At 41.1% G+C, this 25,958-nt stretch overlaps 1 protein-coding gene across 1 annotated transcript in view; it reads left to right on the forward strand.

Annotated features, from left to right (window-relative positions):
• PCCA (propionyl-CoA carboxylase subunit alpha) overlaps positions 1–25,958 on the forward strand; it is a 658,713-nt gene that overhangs the window by 52,257 nt on the left and 580,498 nt on the right. Inside the window, exons 2-3 of the mRNA XM_077297080.1 lie at positions 6,408–6,485; positions 24,792–24,839. Of these exons, the coding sequence (XP_077153195.1) occupies positions 6,408–6,485; positions 24,792–24,839 (126 nt within the window). The remainder of the gene's footprint in view (positions 1–6,407; positions 6,486–24,791; positions 24,840–25,958) is intronic.

Here is a 25,958-nt window from a genome sequence, read left to right on the forward strand (position 1 = left end):
ACGCAGTGCGCGATACTCACCTCCCCATTCCGCCGCCGCCGCTGCGTCTTCCCCGTCCTCTGCACTGACGCTCAGGTCAGAGGGCGCGATGACGCGATTAGTGTGCGCGCCGCCCTCTGCCTGAACAGTCAGTGCAGAGGACGGGGAAGACGCAGCGGCGGCTGTGGAACAGGGAGCAGGTGAATATAGCAAGTGGCGGGGGCCTGAGCGACGAGAGGTGAGTATGTGATTTGTTTATTTATTTTTTTTATCGCAGCAACAGCATATGGGGCAAATGTCTACATGGAGCATCTTATGGGGCATAATCAATGTTTGTGCAGCTTTATATGGGGCAAATGTCTACATGGAGCATCTTATGGGGCATAATCAATGTTTGTGGAGCATTATATGGGGCAAATATCTTTATAGAGCATCTTATGGGGCCATAATCAACGTTTGTGCAGCATTATATGGGGCAAATGTCTGTATGGAGCATCTTATGGGCCCATAATCTGCATTTGTGCAGCATTATATGGGGCATATTTTAATATGGAGCATCTTATGGGGCCATCATAAACTTTATGGAGCATATTATATGGGGCTCCTGATTCAATATGGATAGTCAAAAACACTTAACCTACTGATGTCTCAATTAATTTTACTTTTATTGGTATCTATTTGTATTTTTGACATTTACCGTAGCTGCTGCATTTCCCACCCTAGGCTTATACTCGAGTCATTAAGTTTTCCCAGCTTTTTGTGGCAAAATTAGGGGGGTTGGCTTATACTCGAGTATATACAGTAAATTCTGTAAAAAGCAAATCAAGGCAGCAAAGATTGAGACAGAGAGACTCCTTGCCAGAGAGAGTAAAAATAATCCCCAAATATTCTTTAACTACATAAATGGTAAGAAACTAAAAAATGATAGTGTTGGCCCCCTTAAAAATAGTCTGGTTGAAATGGTGGATAAGGAAAAAGCCAATATGCTAAATGACTTTTTTTCAACAGTATTTACACAAGAAAATCCCTTGTCAGACAAAATAATTAGTGATAACAAAAATTCCCCATTAAATTTCACCTGCGTAAAACAGCAGGACGTACGGCGGTGTCTAAAAGTCACTAAAATTGACAAATCTCCGGGCCCGGATGGGATACACCCCCGAGTACTGCAGGAACTAAGTACAGTCATTGATAGAGCATTATTTTTAATCTTTAAAGACTCCATAATAACAGGGTCTGTACCACAGGACTGGCGTATAGCAAATGTGGTGCCAATATTCAAAAAGGGGACAAAAACTGAACTCGGTAATTATAGGCCAGTAAGCTTAACCTCTACTGTGGGTAAAATCCTGGAGGGCATTCTAAGAGATGCTATACAGGAGTATCTGAAGAGGAATAACCTCATGACCCAATATCAACATGAATTTACTAGGGACCGTTCCTGTCAGACAAATCTGATCAGTTTCAATGAAGACGTAAGTTCCGGACTGGACCAAGGGAACTCAGTGGATGTAGTGTATATGGACTTTTCAAAAGCTTTTGATATGGTGCCACACAAAAGGTTGATACATAAAATGAGAACAATGGGGATAGGGGAAAATATGTGTAAGTGGGTTAAGAGCTGGCTTAGGGATAGGAAACAAAGGGTGGTTATTAATGGAGCACACTCGGACTGAGTCACAGTTAGCACAGGGGTCAGTATTGGGCCCTCTTCTTTTTAACATTTATTATTGACCTTGTAGGGAACATACAGAGTAGAATTTCAATATTTGCAGATGACACTAAACTCTGCAGGGTAATCAATACAGAGGAGGACAATTTTATATTACAGGAGGATTTATGTAAACTAGAAGCTTGGGCTGACAAATGGCAAATGAGCTTTAACCCCTTAGTGATGGAGCCAAATTTTTGAAATATGACCAGTGTCACTTTATGTGGTAATAACTCTGCAACGCTTCAGCAAATCCCAGTGATTTTGAGATTGTTTTTTCATGACACATTATACTGTATGATAATGGTAAATTTAGGTCAATATGTTGTGTGTTTATTTATAGAAAGTATCAAAAATTTTAGAAAAATGTTACGAAATTTGCATTTTTCTAAATTTGAACGATTATCTCCTTAATCCAGATGGTCATACCACAGCAAACCATTAATAAATAACATTTCCCACATGTCGGCTTTATATCAGCACCATTTGTAAAATGTTATTTTGTTTTGTTAGCATTTTATGAGGTTTAAAAAATGTAGCATCAATTTTTCATATTTTCAAGGAAATGTACAAAAAAATTTTTTAAGGACTTATCCATGTTTGAAGTGACTTTAGGGGTCCTATATATTAGAAACCCCCAAAAGTGATACCATTTTAAAAACAGTACCCCCTGACATATTGAAAACTGCTGTCAGTTAGTTTAACCCTTCAGGTGCCTTACAGGAATTAATGCAAAGTGACTTGACAGAAATAAAAATGTGTATTTTTACCACCGAAATGTCTCTAACTTCTGAACAGATTACTACAGCCGTCGGACTCTAAGGCCACTATTTGATCATGAATTGCAATGGCAAACCTCAGAACCACAAAATCATGATCTGAGGGCACCAATTTGGATAAAGAGGAAGCCCTCACACTCTTTTAACCATTTATAGTGATGTAGTCACTATTGACAGCAGCATCTAAGGGTTTAAACAGATTTGGATGATGCAAACACTGATCGTGGCTGATACAGCAAGTTGTCAGCTATAGTGTACAGATGACAGCTGCTGGATTGTGTCCTGTATGGGGAGGCTATTCTCTTATATCTCAGGTCAGTTAAAAGACATTGGCTGTCATTAAGGGGTTAATGGGGATAAATGTAAGGTCATGCACTTGGGTAGAGCAAATAAAATGTATAATTATGTGCTCAATTGTAAAACACTGGGCAAAACCGTCAATGAAAAAGACCTGGCAGTATGGGTGGACGACAAACTCACATTTAGTGGCCAGTGTCAGGCAGCTGCTACAAAGGCAAATAAAATAATGGGATGTATTAAGAGAGGCACAGATGCTCATGAGGAGAACATAATTTTACCTCTATACGAGTCACTAGTGCGATCACACTTAGAATACTGTGTAGAGTTCTGGTCTCCGGTGTACAAGAAAGACATACCTGAACTGGAGCAGGTGCAGAGAAGAGCGACCAAGGTTATTAGAGGACTGGAGGGTCTGCCATACCAAGATAGGTTATTACACTTGGGGCTATTTAGTTTGGAAAAACGAAGGCTAAGGGGTGATCTTATTTTAATGTATAAATATATGAGGGGACAGTACAAAGAACGTTCTAATGACCTTTTTACTCGTAGACCTGAGACAGGGACAAGGGGGCATCCTCTACGTCTGGAGAAAAGAAGGTTTAATCATAATAACAGATGCGGATTCTTGACTGTAAGAGCAGTGAGACTATGGAACTCTACACTGTATGATGTTGTAATGAGTGATTCATTGCTAAAATTTAAGAGGGGACTGGATGTCTTTCTTGAAAAGCATAATGTTGCAGGTTATATATGCTAGATTCCTTGATAGGGCGTTGATCCAGGGGGCTAGTCTGGTTGCCATATGTGGAGTCGGGAAGGATTTTTTTTTTTTCCGCCAATGTGGAGCTTACTACTTGCCACATGGGTTTTTCACCTTCCTCTGGATCAACGTGTTAGGGCATGTTAGGTTAGGATATGGGTTGAACTAGATGGACTTAAAGTCTTCCTTCAACCTTAATAACTATGTTACTATAAAACGTCCCACACACGTGCATACACAATAACACACATGGATGTCATCCGTGTGACACGCATCGGTGCCAAGGAAGAAGCGTTACAATAAGCGCTGTTCCCCGTCGCTGGGTGCTGAACACGGCACTCCTCATTCTTCCCTGTTCTGCCGGCGATCGGCACAAGCAGGGGAGAATGATGTTATATTTAATTAATAAAAGACAGCAGGCGGCGACTTATGGGACTATTACTCCCATCAGCCTATGCCTGCTGCTGCTAATAACAGTGAAAGACGGAGAAGCGGATGGGAGTGTTCATCATGGTGACGTACTATCCCGTCCATGGTCAGATGGGCCCCGGGCACATGGCAGGATAGTACGTCGGATGGCAGAAAGGAGTTAATGCCCGGTCGGTGTGGTGCAGTAATTAAAGTAAGGGGTTATGCTACAAAACACTACGTTACGGCATTGTAAACCATGAATTACTATGTTGTGATCAAGGGCAGCATGGTGGCTCATTGGTTAGCACTGCAGCTTTGCAGCACTGGGGTCCTGGGTTTAAATCCATCCAAGGACAACATCTGCAAGGAGTTTGTTCTACCCGTCTTTGCGTGGGATTCCTCCCACACTGCAAAGAAATACTGATGGGGAATTTAGCTTGTGAGCCCCAATGGGGACAGTTCTATAATGTAAGGTTAGGTTCACATTAGCATTTCTGTGTGCAGCGTATCATCTGCATGCACAAACACTGCCAAAATGCATGCAAAAGCGTGTTTACACCTGCGCATCAACTGGTGCATGATGCAAACAAAAACGCTTTGTGTGCATGCGTTTAAATGCTTTTTGGCATGCTTTTTTTATGCTCATGGTGGAGGCTGTGACATCATTTTCTGGACATGCGCAGTATAAACTACGCATGCGCATCGAAAGCATGCGTACGCATGTCTTTGCGTACCAATGCATTCCCATAGACAGTAATGCGTTTCTTGGACGCAATCGTCCGCATGCGGACGATTGCACAATATTTGACGGCTCAAAAAAAATGCAACATGTTGCGTTAGCTGGACACCGCCGTACACCGCGAAACGACGCATGTGAACGCATGCAAAAGCATGTCCCTGCGTACACCATGTTAACGATATGTACGTATGACGCATGCGGATGTATGCGACTCATACACTGCGCACAGACGCTAATGTGAATCTGGCCTAAGTGAGTCAAATAATTGCCCTTCATAAACGTTACAGCTCCAAAATGAAACTGCCTTTCTTAATAATCCCTTTTTTTGGGTAAGGCAAAGTTAATCAGTCTCGCCAACTTGGTTGAGGCTATGTGCATACGTATGTTGGTCCACTGCGGATTTTTCCGCAGCGGATTTGATAAATCTGCAGGGCAAAAACGCTGCAGATTTATAGCGGATTTACCGCGGTTTTTCTGCGGATTTCACTGCGGTTTTACAACTGCGGTTTTCTATAGGAGCAGCTGTAAAACCGCTGCGAAATCCGCAGAAAGAAGTGACATGCTGCGGAATATAAACCGCTACGTTTCCGCGCGTTTTTTTCTGCAGCATGTGCACAGCGTTTTTTGTTTTCCATAGGTTTACATTGTAGTGTAAACTCATGGGAAACTGCTGCGGATCCGCAGCGTTTTCCGCATCGTGTGCACATACCCTTACAGGATCCTTCTCAGGTTGCAGTACACACTACATCAGGCTGTCTTTTTCCAACCTCTTCTAGATCAGGTGCATTTTAATAAGCCAGTAAGACTCGGACTGGACTGTGGGGGCAACTTTTCCCACCCAAGCTCTTTTGGTCACTCCTAAATCCTGGACCCAAAATCCAGTCAAAATAACCGTCTTGGTAACACATACCTGTAATCCAGGGCCTTATTTCCTGCCTTCTTATAATAGATACATATTTACACTAATTACTGCACTATCCACCTTTTTGTATAACTTTCAATCATATTTCTCTCTGATCATAAAATTGTTGTGATGTTTTTATACCCTGGTATAATCTTCAATGCACCGATATAATATTCTATATGAAGTATGTATGAATTGTAATATATAATCAGAATCATGACTGGTGCACATTTTAAAATATTTCACTTGTTTAATTGCTTGAGAAAGGTTCACACCAACGTTTTTTGGTGAGCTTCCTCCATTTGTTCATATTTAGAAGGTTTGGAAATGTCTTGGAGGGTTGGCACCCCAAGTCTTTTCTTCTGGTGCCCCTTTACATTTCTTACTATACATCAGTGTGACTGATGCATCTTTTCACATGAGCATAATAATATAATTATATTGGCCTATATTATTTCATTCATGAGAGAGGTTGCATTGTATGTAGACACTTCTGGTCCTGTTATTTTGCAGTCATTGGTTTTAAATTTTAAAATGTCAGCATCACCATATTAAATATAATGTATTCATCCCTTCTATTCATTATATTGGCTTAACAAATGAGTGCTGTACCATCACAGGATCTTTTAGAGACCTGATGATTAGCTGATAAAAGCAGTGTACTGTTTATGTATACAGTCTATTACCCCAAATTCATGAATTAATTTTGTGCTATTAGTTTTCAAATATTTTACCGTTAGTTTTCCATTTTAATTCTTGGGACACTATGTGAATAAAGGTCAGACTTTATTTTATTATGTTAATTTTAATTTATTTCTTTACAGCATTCTGCTTCTTGGACAAGATGGTGCTATTTTGCTTCACGTCTCCAATATTCAACAACACATAATCCTGAAGAAAAGGTCAGTAATTTTTGGCATGTGATATTCACTTTTTATTTGTAAAGTATGCTGAATTTTTTTTCTTTATTCTTGTATTACTTTACTAGATGGTAGCCCGATTCTAACTCATCGGGTATTCTAGAATATGTATAGTTTATTTATGAAGATTTTAGAATAATACAATGAATACACAGGATTCGGCTGTCCGGGCTCGACCAATTAGTGAAGCATGGTTCAAATCCCGCCCCAATTCGCGGCCGGAGTGCGCCTGTCGCTGATTGTTCACAGCCGGCCATGTGGTATATAGCACAGCCACGTAGTATATAACAGCTCACGTAGCATATAACACAACCCACGTAGTATATTGCACAGCCACGTAGTATATAACACAGCCCACGTAGTTTATTGCGCAGCCCACATAGTTTATTGCACAGCCACGTAGTATGTATCACAGCCATGTAGTATATTGCACAGGTACGTAGTATATTGCACAGCCCACTTAGTGTATAACACAGCCCACGTAGTGTATAACACAGCCCATGTAGTGTATAACACAGCCTACGTAGTATATAGCAATGTGGGCACCATATCCCTGTTAAAAAAAAAAAAAAGAATTAAAATAAAAAATTGTTATATACTCACCCTTCGGCGGCCCCCGGATCCAGCCCAGGCCTTTCCTGCTCCTCGTGTGCCGCGCCGGTCCCAAGAATGCATTGCGGCAATAACACGTGATGATGTAGCGGTCTCGCGAGACCGCTACGTCATCTCCGGTCATTGCCGCATTGCATTCTGGGGACCGGAGCGGCGCGCGAGGAGCTTGAAAGGCCTGGACTGGATCCTTGGGCCGCCGGAGGGTGAGTATATAATGATTTTTTTTTTTTATTATTATTTTTAACATTATATGTTTTTTACTATTGTTGCTGTATAGGCAGCATCAATAGTAAAAAGTTGGTCACACAGAGGGCTAATGGCAGCATTAACGGACTGCCTTACACCGCGTTATGCCGCATTGTAAGGCAATCTGTTTAACGCTATGTGGGCGCTGACTGGGGGGGGGGGGGGGAGTATGGAGGGGACACTGACTGCAGGGGAGTAGGGAGGAGCCAATCTGCGGCCGGACTGTGCCCGTCGCTGATTAGCTACGCGGGATTTCCGTGACAGACAGACAGACAGACAGACGGAAGTGACCCTTAGACAATTATATATATGGATTCTTTACTTTTTTTGCGAGTACTTTGGAGAGTTAGTGCTATTTAGGGTATTTCACTGGTATAAATAAGGCATGAAACTTTATATGCTGTAATCGAACGTATTACATATATGAATGTATTGTATATTAATGGAGAAATAAGATCCAGACAACAACTTTAAGTACATTTTTAAACTGCTTTTTTGATGAAGTGGCAGCGTACTGTATTAGGCCATGTACCTTATCCTATCTCAAGTTATTTTTTTTATTTGTGCATCAACAAGTGTTGAAGGAGCATTTATTGCTTTAGTGTTCGTGTTGGCTGTCATCCCTTGTGAGCATTGATGAATTATTAGCTTTGAGACCAAGAACAAACATGATGTGAATACGAAGTCAATAACCACTAAGCATGAACAGTAGAAAAGCCAATCCCAGCAAACCTAAACTCAATGTGCAAGTGTGCCTGAATGACTGCTTGACCGCTACGTTATGGTGTTCAACATATTAATTTTTTTCCAGCTTCGTCACAAACCATGGCCATGTCATATTTGCACAATAATTTGCAACTTTTCTGTGTACTTGCCAGTTTTGATAAATGGGCTTGCAGAAAATGGTGCACGTTTTAGTGTAAACCTTTGTTTATACCAGTAATACAAACAAACTTTGCATGATGTGAGAAATAAGAGAAGGCATAGTTTTACTTTGTTTTCATTTTTTTTCTTGTTTTATAGTGGTTATTTAATAGAGAAATCTTGGCCAAAACTGACCAACTAATGTGTACGAGGGGTGTCGTGATTTTCCTCCAATGGAATATATCAGGAGAAAGCAGAAGGTTTGGACATGTTGGATTTCAACATTTCTGGTCCTCTTTTCTCAAGGGAGAGAAGTTCTGCCCAAAGGTGTCTGAAAGCAACTGTTGTCCCCCATTTTATACCAATAACACATGCTCAGCCAAGTGTGCATATATTTAAGGGTTGAGAAAAATTGCTATCAGCCGAACAAGCAACAGAAATGTGTTACATACAGTCACCGTCACAGACAAGTTGCTTTTCTACTTAGTGGTGACAGCATAGTGATGGGCAGTGGGGTTCGTAGTTGTTACTGAGTTATAGCCCTGTATTTGTAAGGGGGGGATATATGATGTCAAGGAAAAATGTTTTAGCTACCCATGGCAGCCAATCAGGTGCTTCTAACTTGTGGAATCTGTCATTAAAGCTAATGAAGCCATTTTATGTTGGGACCAGTTTTGATACATTACGTTAGTGAGTTATGATCATAGGCTTCCCTCTTCCTTTTTCTAACCTGCAACACTCTCTCTTGACTATTGATGAACTGTGAAGCCATGCATACACACAGAAAAGCACTCCTCTTTTCTTCAGTTCACATCTTTCTTTCCTTACCTTTCCATGAATTTGCATGCTTAGGCTATGTTCATATTGCATTTTAGGCTATGTGCACACGTTGCGGATTTGCAGCGTTTTTTTCCACGCTGAATCGCTGCAGATCCGCAAAATTATTTACAGTACAATGTAAATCAATAGAAAAAAAAAATGCTGTGCTAATGGTGCGGAAAATTACGCATGGAAAACGCAGCAGATTGAAAGAAGGAGCATGTCACTACTTTTGTGCGGATCTGCAGCGTTTCTGCACCCTTCCATTATAGAAATCCGCAGGGGTAAAAAACGCATAAAATCCACAACAAAAACGCACAAAATCTGCATAAAAAATGCATCAAATCTGCACCTGCGTTTTCTGCCAGGAGATGCAGATTTTGTGCAGAAAATTCTGCACCCCAATTCTCAACGTGTGCACATAGCCTAAGGCTACAATAAATGGCTCTGTTAAAGCCTGCATGTGAAGCCCTGGAATATGGGATTCTTGTGCGTGCGTGTGTGTGTTTTTGATGGGACCATTGAGTTTAATGATGCAGATGGAGTTAGTGTGATCTGTCACACATTATTTTCAGTTGTATCTGCCTATTTGAGACTGGCACCAAAATGCGGTCATCCATGTCTTGTAGCCGGTCTCAAATAGGCGTATATATGGTGGAAGATGTTGTCTGACAAAGCACATAGTGATGCCGTATGCATCATTAAAGTCAGTGGCTTCATTGGTGCATACATCCGAATCCTGTATTCCAGGGCTTCAGATGTAAGCCCTGTCCGAGCCACTGACGGGATTAAACTTAAGAACATAACCTTAGCTATACCGAGTGCGCACAGTTATCTTTAGTGAGAAGAGAGACTCGCAGCCATCAGAGGTTGCAGCCAACCCTGGATTTGCCTCCTGGGGAATGTCTTCCATCATACACATTCAATTGCTCACTAGTGATGAGTGAGTATACTCGTTGCTCGGGCTTGCCCTAGCACGCTCGGGTGATCTCCGAGTATTTTGGCGTGCTCGGAGATTTAGTTTTCATCACCTCAGCTGCATGATTTGCTTCTGCTGGACAGGCTGAATACATGTGAAGAATGCCTGTTTGTTAGGGAATTCCCACATGTATTCAGGCTGTCCAGCAGCTGTAAATCATGCAGCTGAGGCAATGAAAACGAAATCTCTAAGCACGCCAAAATACTTGGAGATCACCCGAGCATGCTCGGGGAGACCCGAACAACAATGTTACTCGCCCATCAATATTGCTGACTGCTTGTGAAATCAGGGCCTCCATTACCATAAAGAGCACCAATTCTGTATCCCAGTCATGGCTCTGATGGGCCAACACAATACTTGCTCTAATCGCAAAAAAGAAACTTTTAATGGCGCTATCTGAATATGCCACTCAACCTGACTAGTACTTTGGGGGGGGGGGGGCGGTGATTGGCATGATTAGGATGCAGGATTTGCCATCTCAATGTTATTTGGAGTTATTTGTGGGCCTGACAGGTTCTCCACACTGTTCACAATACTTTTTTGTTTAGGAATCTATAATGTTAGTGTATATGTATACCTTGGATCTCTGTGACAGCTGTCATACACTGGCATCCGCTGCCATTGTAAATCTGTGTGAGGCCTCCTTCACACGTCCTGGTGATTTTAGTACTGATAAAACCTGTACTGGTGAGATCCATGATCCGTGTCCGTGTGTACGTATGCAACATCTGTGAGCTGTCTGTGTGGAATGAAATGCAGCATGGAAATTAGAGTGTTGTGTATTAAAGATGTTCAAAGATGGAGATAGTGATGAGGAACATGATACATTGAAATGTCAGTGTGCTATATAATCAGTGCTTTGTGTGTGTTTTTTTTGGTTGCGTTTTTTTTTTCTTTAAATAAAACGGCGTGGGCTCCCACATAAATTTCATAACCAGCAGAGGGAAAGCTGACTGCTGGTATCATCTGGGAAAGGGACTTTTAGCCCTAACTGTTCCCAGGCTATTAATAACATCTCCTGTTTGCTTAGCCGCTACAAGTTAGTTTACAGGGGGACCCCAGAAAAAAAGAGGTTTTTCCCCCTATAAATTCTAACCAGCAAAGCTAAGCAGACAGCTGTGGGCTGATATTTATTCAGGGAAGGGAACATGGTATATTTGCCCCTTCCCAGGCTAATAACATCAGCTCTGACAACCCAGAAATGGCGCATTAATAAGATGCGATTTAGTCTCCCTCTTCCCACTTGCTCTGGTGCGGTGGCAATTTGGGCAATATGGGTGGGGTTGATGTCGACAGTTTTATGGCTGCTGACATCAAGCCCAGGGGTTAGTAATGTAGAAGGGCATCCCCATTACTAACTGGTCATATTGTTAAATATACACAGCCAGAATAATTAATTTATTTGAAATAAACACTCCCCACTCTCTTTTACCTATTTATTAGTGTAAAATTAAATAGAAAAAAAGCCACATTCCTCACGGGTCCAACGATAATCTTTGTCCCACGCCGTAATCCATCTTTGCTTCATCTGGATCCCTTGCTGAACTGTGGCATGATGCGACCATTCAACCTGGCATCCAGGAGACGCTGAGCTTCAGAGCGCAGCTTCAGTAATCAGCTGTTGTTCCCATGGGCAGCTCTTTGTGAGCGGCCCAATGAACTGTGGTTACCTCAATGAGATCAACACTAGCACCTTGAGAAAATGATCACACTGCTACCGGTGATGTAATGAATAGTGATGAGCGAGTGTACTCGTTGCTCGGGTGGCCTGCGAGTATTTGTAACTGCTCGGAGATTTAGTTTTTGTTGCCTTAGCTGCATGATTTACAGCTGATAGACAGCTTGAATACATGTGGGGATAGGCAACCCCCACATGTACTCAGGCTGGCTAGCAGCCGTAAATCATGCAGCTGTCAACAAAAACGAAATCTCCGAGCAGTTACAAATACTCGGAGAGCACCCGAGCAATGAGTACACTCGCTCATCACTAGTAATGAAAGTTACCGCAGTTCATTAGCTGGGTCATAGTGAACTTAGCATCGGCACAGCTGGCAGTAACCGGCGGTAACTTCTATGACGTTACCGCCCGACACTGAAGTTGCTCAGCTCAGTGTGTCCTGGATTCATGGCTGAGCAGTCACATCATGCCACTGCTCAGCCATGTAATCCAGATGTAGCAGAGCTGGACTTCTTCCTGGAACAAATTGAATGTCATCGAACAGGTGAGTAATATGGGTTTTTATAATTTTCATTTTTATAGTAATAAATCGTTAAATGAGTGGGGTGTGTTTTATTTAAATTTAAAGGACTTTATTCTTGCTATCTCTCTTACAATATAACTATGGGTTTAGTAATGGGGGCATCTTTTATAGATGTCAGCTGACGATACAAAGCTAACATCAACCGCAATCCTATTACCCCACTTACTACCAAGTGGGAAGAGCATCTTATGCATGGGCCATTTCTGGAGCGGCTAAGGCTGGTTTCACACTTGCGTTTTTGTCTGCAGCGTTTTTTGCACAAAAAAACGCATGCGTTTTTTTCCCTATATTTAACATTGAAAACGCATGCGTTTTTTTGCACATGCGTTTGGTCGCGTTTTCAAACGCATGCGTTTTTTGTCTGCATGCGTTCATTTTCAAAAATGCTACCTGCAGTATTTTCTTGCGCGTTTTTTTGCCGCGAAAAAACGCATGCGTTTTTTCGCGGCAAAAAATGCATTGCTGTCTATGTAAACGCATGCGTTTTTATGCACATGCGTTTGTTTGCGCTAAAAACGCATGCGTTTTTATAGAAAAAAACCCAGAAAACACACTGAAAAGCCACCCACCACCATCAAGGTGATAAAGGGATCCAAACCCTAACCCTAACTCTACCCCTAACCTCACCCCTAACCGTTTAATGAACATTTTCTGACAGTCATATTGCCACGTATTTAAGTGCCACGTATCACGTATTTCAGTGCCACGTATGCCACGTGCCACGTATTTAAGTGCCACGTGCCACATATTTAAGTGCCACGTGCCACGTATTTAAGTGCCACGTGGCACGTATTTAAGTGCCACGTGCCACGTATTTAAGTGCCACGTGCCACGTATTTAAGTGCCACGTGCCACGTATTTAAGTGCCACGTGCCACGTATTTAAGTGCCACGTGCCACGTATTTAAGTGCCACGTGCCACGTATTTAAGTGCCACGTGCCACGTATTTAAGTGCCACGTGCCACGTATTTAAGTGCCACGTGCCACGTATTTGAGTGCCACGTATTTAAGTACCACGTATTTCAGTTGCACGTATTTCAGTGCCACGTATTTCAGTCACGTTTAGGGTTAGGGGTAGGGGTAGGGTTAGGGTTTTCTTGTTTTTTCTTGTGTGTTCTTGTGTTTTCTTGTGTTTTTCTATAAAAACGCATGCGTCTAAAAAACGCATGCGTTTTACCGCGTTTACATGCGTTTTTCACACATGCGTTTTTTTAAAAAACGCATGCAGACAAAAAAACGCAAGTGTGAAACCAGCCTAAGGGATGATGTTGGTAACCTGGCAGGGGGGCAAAATCTCTGGCCCCTTCCCAGGCTATTAATATCAACCCACAGCTGTCTGTTTAGCTTTTGTTGGTTCAAATTTATAGGGGGGGGGGCTATGTCTCTTTTTTTTGTGGTCCCCCATAAACTAACCATTAAAGGCTAAGCAAATGGCTGTGAGCAGTTAATGAGCTGGGAACCTTTTGGGATATTATCCCCTTTCCCAGATTAGTAACATCAGCCTCCAGCCATCAGCTTTCCCTCTGCTGCTTATCAAAATTACGCGGGAGCCCATGCCAATTCTTAATTTTACATACTGTGTACAGCGGGTGATGAATAAAACTCCCATTGTCACATGTCAGTTTTGTTTCATACGGTTTCACTGTCCCTGTGAAAATCCTGTGCGCACCACCATTGAATACAATGAGTGTGCGTGTGTCTGCATTTGCGGTCCTTAAAAAACGGACCCCATACAGACATAAAAAACGGACCCCATACAGACATAAAAAGCTAATGTGTGAATGGGGCTTTAGAAAACCTTTTTTGTATTGTAATATACAATGGATTACTATGGTGATGGATGATACTGTTTGGCATCCAGCTAGGATATCTGTTTTAATGTATAAGCTGACCGGACGTCTAAACGTGATGTGCACATAGTTTTTTTCTGTTCAAGACTAAATATCCTGTAAGGTTTTAGATTTTTGTATTTTTCATTGAATGAGTAACTAGTGCGAGCGTCTTTCATTGTACATGATAATATAAATATGTGTAACTGTTGCTAAAAAAAACACCCACTGCATTATGTTATCTACATCAAAAATGCATATTTATTTGCACAACCAAATATTTCCTTTTCTAGTTTTGACAACTTGTTTCATGTTTGGAGACTCAGATCTATGTTTGTATAGTATCCGAAGTATAAAATACAATAACAAGCTATTCAAGCTCTTTTAACAGTCTCAGGAAGTCTGCTTGAAAGATATCTTTCAAAGGAGAAAACATTGCTTGGGTGCCTTTTTATGAGCCAAGTAAGTTTCCTAAAAACACCCAAATGAACGTAGACCTTTTAGAAGGGAAAGGTATTTTTGAAGGTCTATAAGGCAACATTGACTAGTTCTGTTTTGCGTTTGTGTGTGTTCTCATATTGCTTGTGACTTAGGCTGCTTTCACACATCAGGTTTTTGTCGTCAGGCTTAATCTGTAATTTGTAATAACCGGATGCCGCCGAATCCGGTTTTTCTCATAGACTTGTATTAGCGCCGGATTGCCTCATGTTTCGTCTGTCTTTCGCCGGATCCGGTGAAAATTGTTTGTCCGGCGTCTGGAAAAAACGTTCAAAGTTACGATTTTTGTCTGCGGTGAAAAACCGGCGCTTCCAGCTTTCTGCTAGAATGGAAGCCTATGGGCATCAATTTTTAACTGAGCATGCTCCAATACAATTGGCCAGCCCCCAATTAGGGATCCGATAAAAAGCCTGCCAGGCAGGCCTTCACTCATCCATTTACCAGTCAGCAAGACGCTGAACTTGCCGCCAGAGCTGAACCCTGCCCCAGGCCAGCCAACCATAGCCATCCAGCAGCCTGCCGGCAGCCACAGCCTGCCAGCAGCCAGCCGTAGCCTGCCAGCAGCCAGCCGTAGCCAGACATGTCTTTTCTGGGAGCCCTCCCCCGCGTCGTCAGCGCTGTGAGATAAATATATTTTTTTTTTATATATATATATATTTTTTTGGTGATGTTTATGATCACCAAACAGGCTTCATTAACAGGCTTCACAGCGTGCTCCTGACTCGGACGATGAGGATGCCGGGCTAGACATCGACCTCCTCATTGATCTAATACGAGAGCCGGAGCCACTGTGGAATATGGAATATGGGGGAACGAGGCCACGCAGATCTTGGTGTTACCTGTCGGCTCTGGGAGGAAGTATGCCAACAAGCTACTGGTGAGGATATAGCTGTTCCTTTACCCCACCCCTCCGACACTGCTGCCACCTCTAGAATACCTGTGGGTTCTGGGTGGCAGCGCCGGAGGGGTTAGAAAAAGAGCTATGTCTCCGAGTTCTTTCATCTGAATGCAGCCTTCCATAACTGTCTCAAACTGTTGTCTGAGCATATGACTGCAGGATTTAATTTGCTCAACAACAGTATTCTTGAGTTGCACACACGTCTGGATCGGATGCATTCAGATGCAAGTAAATCGCCAAATCACTCCTTTTTCCAGGCATTACTCGAGCGCATAGACAAGCTATCTCCTGACCAGCAGATGCATGTAATGCAAGCCTGCCAGTTTGCCCTAGCGCATGTTACCTCCTAAGCCCCTCCACCCGCCACGGTAGTTACTCCCGCACCTGCCCCCCCTCCAGCCACTGTCCCTCCGCCCCCTCCTATACAATACCAGCCTCAATCCCCGTACCAGTTCCTAACCACATTCTGTTCCTCCACTCCCTGCCCAGTCTCTACTACCTGCCCACTACCACCAGTCTCCTTCCACACCCATCATGCCCCAAACACAACCCTTTTCTCCACCCACCACCTCTTCTGCCTCCCAATCCCTCCACTTCACCCCTCAAACTTTACAAATTCCCAACACTACTCCCGGTTTTATGTCCACCCGTTCTTTTTCTCCACTTCTTCACCTTCTGTTTTACATCCTGATTCGTCACCACCACAATCCTCTCTCCACACTCCCACTGTCAGTGTCCCAATCTGACAGCCCCTCCAGTATTATCTCCACCACACACTACAAGAATTTTTGAAAACATTTGGTTTAAAAATTTTTGTCTTTCATTTATTAAATTATAAGGTTAAATACTTTGGGTAAAACAAGGTACAATACTTTGGTTAAAACAAAACCAGGTACAATACTTTGGGTACAAAAGGTACAAGACTTTGGGTAAAACAAGGTACAATACTTTGGGTAAAACAAGGTACAATATTTTGGGTAAAACAAGGTACAATACTTTGGTTAAAACAAAACCAGGTACAATACTTTGGGTACAAAAGGTACAAGACTTTGGGTAAAACAAGGTACAATACTTTGGGTAAAACAAAACCAGGTACAATACTTTGGGTACAAAAGGTACAAGACTTTGGGTAAAACAAGGTACAATACTTTGGGTAAAACAAGGTACAATACTTTGGTTAAAACAAAACCAGGTACAATACTTTGGGTACAAAAGGTACAAGGCTTTGGGTAAAACAAGGTACAATACTTTGGGTAAAACGGGTAAAAATTTTTGGGTAAAACCCAACCGGGTATGATACTTTGGTTACAGCAGGTACAATACTTTGGTTAAACCAATCCAGGTACAATACTTTAACTACTGTCAAGACTAATATATATCAAACTATCTCATCCTGCCAGTGTACTCTTCCTTGAGGTGAAATAAAATATTCAGCAAATTTGACCCTCATTCTGGAAACTGATAAAGAACTTCTATAAGTAATGTTCTGATAATCATGCATGGTGGTTTCTTCAAAGTGGTCATCAATGGATATCTGTTCCTTGCATATAACAAAATTCTGCAGGACCACACAAGCTTTCACCACCTCTTCAACAGTGTCAGTCTTCAGGTTTATAGCGGTCAACAGAACTCGCCATTTGGCTGTTAGAATCCCAAAAGCGCACTCCACCATTCTTCGTGCTCGTGTTAGGCGGTAATTAAAAACTCTAAGTTGGCGTCAATCAATTCACTACTTGAGTATGGCTTCATGAGAACACAAAAAAGCACAGTAAAACCAAAAACACTTTGTTGCAAAAAAATCACAGTAGACAGCAAGTGCTGGTAAAAAGATGGAAAAAACAGGGTATTTGGTTAATACGTTTTTTGCAAAAAATGTATATTAAGCCGCTCTACCAAACGCCAAGGTAACCCATATCAGAGCAGTCCTAGCTAATGTATGTAATCCCTATCTGATGTATTTAAAACCTGGTCATATGTACAATACCTGTATGAGCAGGATTCAGAAAAGGAATGTCCATGTGGACACGCTGGACAGAACGGCTCCTGTGCGCACAGCTCAAAAAAAGAGGGGTGGAGGCCTCCCCAGTCTTGTAAACACAAGAAAACAATTATGTGAAACCAGAACACATGAGCTGCGCGTACGGTGAACAAGCCTGTAGAGACATGTTCACACCACCAAGAGACTTGAGAACACAAAAAAGCACAGTAAAACCAAAAACACTCTGTTGCAAAAAAATCAGCAGGTGTTCCGAGAGTTGGAAGGCTTCATCTCCAACACATACAAGTGGCATTGGTGGCCCAGAGGTTTCAGGCCTTGGTCTTGGGGGGTGGAAATTGGAATGTGTTTCCATAGAGATGACACCCCATTGCAAACATTTTAAAAACTTGCGAATCATTGGAGCTGCCATAGGCCCCAATATTAACCGCTATAAATTTGTATTCTGCGTCAGCGATGGCCCTGAGCACAATGGAGAAATATTTTTTATAGTTAAAATATTCAGATCCAGATGCAGCAGGTTTGACGATGCGGATATGTTTCCTGTCCACTGCACCCAAGCAGTTGGGAAACTGAAAAGTTTGTTGGAATTTTTCTGCTATTTCCAGCCAACTCTCCGTTGTGGGATGTGGTATAAATTTGCCATGTCAGAGTTTCACTATGCACGGCAGTTGTGCTTCACAATTCCCGATATAGTGGAAATTCCAAGTCTAAACTGAAAATGGAGTGACGAAAGGGATTCTCCAGTTGCAGGGAATCTGTGAAACAAAAGCAAGGCAAAAATTAGTGCAAAATACCAGCAGTAACATTACAGTTATAAGTCAGCTTTAACAGTAGGAGATATAATAAAAATAATTATTAAAAAATACCAACAACATTACAGTTATAAGTGTGCTTTAACAGTAGGAGATACAATAAAAATGGCTTACCTAAGAGTCACCATCAGACGCTTCGCCGGTGAAACTGAGAAGTGGCAATATGTTTCACTTCTTGCGATGTTGGTGGAACTGATTGGACACGTCAAGTCGAAGTTCTCCGCTTTCATCCACACATAGCTGAAAAACGTCTCGGGGTTTCCTCGTAACTCCATGTATAAAGTAGAATACACCCCACGTGTCATTCTCAGTGCTGTGATTGGCTGGATCCAAAAAGTTTCAAAAAATTCAAATAATGGTAATGATAATCTTGAACAGAAGCAACCTTGCAATGAGACTAGTGATTATTTACCAGAATTGACGATATTTCTGCCTCATCAAAATCTCCTTCCGAAATTTTAGTGATGAATATATGCAAAGCCCTATTAACTTCAATTGACACTATAAGAAACAAACGTGTATACGGGGAATATAGACTTGTTGAACCCGATTCTCTAAAACCTGATGAACTCAATCTACTGAGATCTTCATAAAGAGGCTCTTTAAAGAACTATTGCTCCTATTACCTAAAACAACGGATTCTGATCCGTTTATTGTTCCGACTTCGTTCCCACACACACTCAATGACCTGATCACTAACGCAAAAAATAGTGAGACCCCCTTGCATACAATTCCTCAAGATCTATCTGTTTACTCAGATTCTCTGAAACAAATTAAAAATGACATATCGTCCTTTAAGGCTTGTCTCGCCGGCTACGAGGACATAAAGAGGGAAAATAATCTCAGTTAGAGGGGTCCCAGAGTCAATCCACTCTTCCCAATTGGAAAACTACTTTACAAAAATGATTTCTCACCTTCTCCCGCAAACGAAAGGAAAAAATTTGATAGAAAAGACTTTTAGAATCCGCAAACCGATCAATCTCCGACCAAATACAACAGGAGATGTGATATTGTCGTTCCGATCAACTCGAGTAAGAAACAAATTAATGGCGCTAACAAAAGACTCTAAAAAAAGCTCCCAGCTCCCTACCATGACATCACCCTATTCAAGGACTGGTCAAAGACCACGATGCAACTGAGAAAATCTTTCCATCAAGTCACTAGGGAACTCCTCCGTGCCAAAATAATATATTACTGGACCCAAACGTCAAATCTACAAGTCAAATACGCAGCCAAATCCATTTTTATCTCCTCTCCAAAAGAATTTATTGATTTTTTTTTAGACAAATTGGTTTAAATCCCGGAATTTCTCCTTCTGACTTCTCATCTCGAACAAAGGAATAAGAACTACTGATGTACAACATCGTTTCCACCAGACAGCTCCTGACACACCGGATATACACTCACCGGCCACTTTATTAGGTACACCATGCTAGTAACGGGTTGGACCCCCTTTTGCCTTCAGAACTGCCTCAATTCTTCGTGGCATAGATTCAACAAGGTGCTGGAAGCATTCCTCAGAGATTTTGGTCCATATTGACATGATGGCATCACACAGTTGCCGCAGATTTGTCGGCTGCACATCCCAAAGATGCTCCATACAAGGCAGGATGGATCCATGCTTTCATGTTGTTTACGCCAAATTCTGACCCTACCATCCGAATGTCGCAGCAGAAATCGAGACTCATCAGACCAAGCAACGTTTTTCCAATCTTCTACTGTCCAATTTCGATGAGCTTGTACAAATTGTAGCCTCAGTTTCCTGTTCTTAGCTGAAAGGAGTGGTACCCGGTGTGGTCTTCTGCTGCTGTAGCCCATCTGCCTCAAAGTTCGATGCACTGTGCGTTCAGAGATGCTCTTAGGCCTACCTTGGTTGTAACGGGTGGCGATTTGAGTCACTGTTGCCTTTCTATCAGCTCGAACCAGTCTGCCCATTCTCCTCTGACCTCTGGCATCAACAAGGCATTTCCGCCCACAGAACTGCCGCTCACTGGATTTTTTTTTTTTTTTCGGACCATTCTCTGTAAACCCTAGAGATGGTTGTGCGTGAAAATCCCAGTAGATCAGCAGTTTCTGAAATACTCAGACCAGCCCTTCTGGCACCAACAACCATGCCACGTTCAAAGGCACTCAAATCACCTTTCTTCCCCATACTTGTCTTGACCATGTCTACATGCCTAAATGCACTGAGTTGCCGCCATGTGAATGGCTGATTAGAAATTAAGTGTTAACAAGAAGTTGGACAGGTGTACCTAATAAAGTGGCCGGTGAGTGTATATCTCACTTGAAAAAGTTATACAACTCCACTTGATTTTATTACTGAATCTGAACCAGACAATGTCCTCCAAAGGGTCCTAATTGGTCCCGAGGGTCCTAGTAGGGTCACATAAGGTGACCTTGGACCAGACAGGTTTCCATACTTTTTGTGACTTTACTTTTCATACTTTACGGACTCTTAGGTTGTGAAGTAGATATTTAATATGTGTTTATTTTTAAGTTGTGAAGCGGACATTACACTTAGCAACTTATCTTGATATCTAAGCGGACATTTAACGCGTGTTTGTTTTTAGGTGGCAAAACAAACACTTAGCAACTTATACGTTTCAGTTGCGAAGCGAACTTTTATAAACTCACCTTGATGTTATATGTTTACTTCAAGCTGTATGTATGCCTGTCCTTTCCCCATTGCATGTTGTCTGTCCTTTCCCCCTTCCCGGTTATGTTGGAAAATTGTTGAAAATCAATATATATCAAAATATTGGAAAAAGAAAGGTGCATGTGTACGCTGATGTGCTCTTGAACATTTTGTGCTATCTTACAATGTATTTGGCTCACTTGTAAAGGATAAATTAGCTGAATGATAGACTGCCCTTGAAACTCATGAGGGACTCGTTGACTGCAATATTTTTCTTTGTGGAATAGGAATTAAGAAATTCAACTTTTAAAAGGGAAATTGGGTTTTTTTTGTTTGCAATTGTAGTTATTATTATTACACATTTTTATAGCGTCATTTATTCCATGGCGCTTTACATCTGAAAAAGGGGGCAAATATAGACAAAGTACATTAAACATGAGCAAAAAACAAGGCACACAGGTACATAAGGAAGGAGGACCCGGCCCACGAGGGCTGACAGTCTACAGGGGATGGGTGAGGATACACTAGGAGAGGGTAGAGGTGGTCGTGCGGCGGTTCAGCAGACTAAGGATCACTGCAGGTTGTAGGCTTGTCGGAAGAGGTGAGTCTTCAGGTTCTTTTTGAAGGTTTCTGTGGTAGGCGAGAGTCTGATATGTTGGGGTAGAGAGTTCCTGAGTATGGGGAAAGCACGGAAGAAGTCTTAGATGCGGTTGTGGGAAGAAGAGATGAGAGGGGAGTTAGGTAACTTCTTGGGGGTGGGGCTTGGAAATTCACTAGAATTAAGGGAATCTCATTAGGAATTCATAGTGGGCTTGCAACATGACAGCTGCAAATACAGGGGTGCTGTGGACAGATTTTGTTGCCCAGTAGGAGCAGAAAGTGGATTTATTTACTAAATCCATGTTGAGGGTAAGGCCCAAGAAATGTTTTCATTTCAGGGAAATTTGTGGGGATCCATGAACGGGAATGAAAAGATGTGGGTTTTTGGGAAATATATTGTCAGGCATATAAAGTGGTTTGGTGGGCAATTAATTGTAGGACTACTGGGGTAACTGAAATATGGAAAAATTCAAAGAGGGAAAAAATTGGTGACCTCAAATTTTATTCCAGGGACTGCTAAAAAGAAAAAGAAAAAAATGAATTGTCGGGATACGACAATGGAGGGGGGACTGCGGAACTTGGTCCTGCCTCTGTCAATTCAGCAGTGACGACTGACTCCATTATCATCAGGCTGTAAGATCCCATGGAGGAAGAGGAGTCGTCACTGGCTGACCACTGTTCTGCTTCAGAGCAAAGCCTAACAAAACAAAAAAAAAACCTAACTTAACAGTAGCAATTTTTATTTTTTTAGTTTGTTTATAAATTTTATATTTATTCATTTATACAACCCTAACTAGAGGCAAAGAAAGAAAGACAGAAATTCTAAAAAAAAAATAAAAAAATTTAATCTGACTAGGGGGATTGACAAATATTGGGCTTTTGATCACTGTGAGTCAGGGATCAATAGAAAAAATCCCTGCTGTTGCCAGGTGCCGACTGGCAGATCTCGGCAGGTGCACTGTGCATGTGCCCTCCATTTTTCTCCAGGAATAGGGGTAGGTGGGCTGGGGAATATCGTTGTCAGTACAGAGGTAGCTTGGAAGGGGGGGGGGGGTGACATTTCTTTTTAATCGGACTTTACTTTTTTTTTTTTAACCGTGATTATTTGGTTAAGAACGCCGATCACGTAACACAGGACCGGAAAAAACGGCCCTGATCACGTTCCCAAGAGTCTCAGCTACACCTAGGTAGCTGAAACCCCAGAGATTTTCTGATGCTAGAGGGCACTATTGACTTATTTCTCAGCGCCATTAAAAGGTGTGTCAGCGGTCTTTAAGGTGTTATTACTTTCCTGTCCTATAGAGAAGCCTACTACAGTACCATAGACCTGTGGAGGCATTTACATACCTGCTTCAAAACCATTCCAATAGGCAATAAACCTTCAGAGTATAATTAATTGGGCAGAATATTCTAGCTCATAAAAACTGAGTTCCTGTGTTAAAGCTGATCATGCACGGATGTAAAATCTCGGCCGCACGGATGGCCAAAAACAGATGAAAACCAGATCCAACAAAATAATTGGTACATGTTTATTTTGCAAGAAAAAAATATGCCAAATGTATATATTTTTTAAACTTTTTAATTCCTTTATTTTTTACGGAAGTTGCTGTCCTATCAATTTCAGCCTGTGGTAGCTACAATGGCCTCTAATTGGCCATGCATCTCCCTTCTCTGCATTATTCCCCACTCATAGTCTGACAGACAGCTCCCGGATGGTGCAGACAAGCCTTGTGCCTTCAGTCATGCAGAGGAAGTTGGGGGCTGGGCGTAAGTCACATGTTCTGCATTTGTCACAATTGCTGAATTAACCAAAACTTCTGGAAACAATTCCCAAAATGACAAATAAAAAAAAAAAAAAAACAGACAAAAAGTGAACACATAAAATAGACTTTAAAAAGGTGCAAATTGAAAGACTTGGGCGCACACAAAAACAGGCGGAAAACAAAAAAAGGTACAAATACCATAATGGATCCGTCTCTAGGTGTCTTACCATAGCAGACCTTTTATTCACAAATGACCTGTGAACTAATAAAGGTCAAGTTATGCAGAACGCAGCACAAGCATATGATTTATTGAAGAAAAAAGTATGTATACTCTGATATACAATATCAATAGATACAAGACCAGAGTATATTTTTGGCCAAATCACTAATTTCAAGTAACTGAAATATTGTTAGTATTTATATGGCCATAAGATTTTCAATTTAACAAAAAATCTATGACCATTGTTTTATATAATCTTGAACCTGATCGTAATTTGATCTGTAATTATAACTACAATTCATACAATGCATTTGCATATTTTGGCCATGATGGCTGTCACATTGCCGACGTTCGTTTGGTGCTCCTGGTGGACATGCTGCTTGGTATCCTACTGTAGAATGACATGGTATGATTCACTTTTTGTGTATTTTGTGTGAGATTATTAATTTTTGCACTTTGGGATAAGACTGAGTTTACTATAATCTCAATAATAGTTTTTTTTTCATCTTATGTCCTAAGTTTTGCGTCTCTGCAATGGCGTAGATTGTTGAATTGCATTAAAGAGTTCTCTTGTGGCAAGATTATTACCGTATATATCTTATATATTGGATGCATTTTTACTTCTGACATTTATTATAGCCCCTACAAATGTAACAGCGCGTCATCAGACCTTGTTCCACATCATGTATCCCTTCTTCCCGCTCTTATTATTTTTTTTTCATGTCTTTGTATTGATAATATAAGTAATAAAGAATTACTTTTTTGATAGATCATAGTGAAGTCTTCTTACATTTAGAATTTAGCGTCTAATATTTCTGAAAGGTGCACTAAGCAGAACATCTTTTTGATTAATTTGACAATTTGTACAATTTAAACATATTAAAATTATACTACACCATTTTTATTAAATTAATACTTTTTTTTTTTTTTACAAATACTTTTAACTTTAAATCTTTAGACTAAATCCTAGTAGTCAATGCACATTGGCATGTTAACGCATTTTTTTTTTTTTTATCATCAATATTTTGGGGGGACTTATAGGATCAAAGTATCTGCTTTTTTTTTAATTGTGTAATTAGAAAAAACTACAAAAGATGGAAAGTCTTTGAATAATGTTGCATCTTGTTTCACTAACATTTAGTGATCGCATTATTAATGTATATACTCTAGCATATTCTTCATGATGAATAGATAACTTTTTATTTTTTGTTTCGAAGTAAAAATTAACTTTTTTTTTTCTTATTCTTTTATAGACGTTTGAAAAAATTTTGATAGCTAACAGAGGAGAAATTGCTTGCAGGGTAAGTGTCTCCACTACAATATTAAAGTTACTGGGCAGATTTAAAGCTACACTGTAACCAGGAGCTGCAAAATGATGATTGCCTGCTTCTTTCTCAGAGCTACTTTGCTGCTCTTAAAGGGAAGCCATCATCCGAAAATGACCCGTTGTGTAAATTAGGTTTTTGTGCTACATGTATTTCTAAAAAAAAAAAAAAGAAATAAATAATAATTTTTTTTTATGTATTTCGATCATTATTAAAAAAAAAAAAAAAAATTAGGAATCTTGCAATCTTTAATGCAAACCACTTTGTCTGTTTTTTTAAAAAAGCCCTTTAGTTTAAAGTAGGTTTCTCTGTGTCAGATGTATATCCGACAGCCCTGATTTTCTAACCTCATGGATGATTAGAAAGTGCTTGGAGTAAGACGCAGATGGCTAACACCTTTTAGATAGTCACAGCAGTCTGTGTTAGGAAGGGTCAGCACAGCTGAGTTTAGCTGTATTACATTACAAACCCTTCTATTGGCTCTACTCCTCTCCTAGCACTGTAACCTCTGCTGTATTGCCCCTCTCATCACACTGCCTGTCTGCAGTTGGGGCTCAAAGATGTCATTAATCACACTTGAGTCTGTCGTGCTCAGCCAGCTTGTACTTGCTCTGCAGTGAGAACAGAAGCGGGCGTTCATTATGTCTCACAGAAGTTACCTGACTATTCTGGGATACTCCTGTGTTAGATTTAATGGCGCCCTACTCTGGTCTCACTTCCGAGCAATAACTAGTTGTACCAGAACTTTCTAATCACTCAAAAGGTTAGACCAGGAGATCAGGGTATACATTGTATTTCCATTTCAGCAGGAAAAATATGATGAAAGGTTCTCTTCAATAGAGACGGGCAAATCAGTTTGCGGGAACTTAAAAGACCAAAAGGAATATAAATAATAATAGTGCACACTAATGGGTATCATTTTAAAATAAAAATTTATTAAAGCTTCAATGCAAAACATAAGAACCAACTCATATCGGTAAGGCACCACAAAGATTTCATAGACTCGCATTGAGACCATTGGCTCTGACTTCTGGCTAATCAGAAACTGCGGACTCAAAATGCTGGAATGGCGCTGGGAAGAGCAGAAGACAGCAG

The sequence above is a fragment of the Ranitomeya variabilis genome, chromosome 3, assembly GCF_051348905.1.
Source record: "Ranitomeya variabilis isolate aRanVar5 chromosome 3, aRanVar5.hap1, whole genome shotgun sequence".
Taxonomy (NCBI): domain Eukaryota; kingdom Metazoa; phylum Chordata; class Amphibia; order Anura; family Dendrobatidae; genus Ranitomeya; species Ranitomeya variabilis.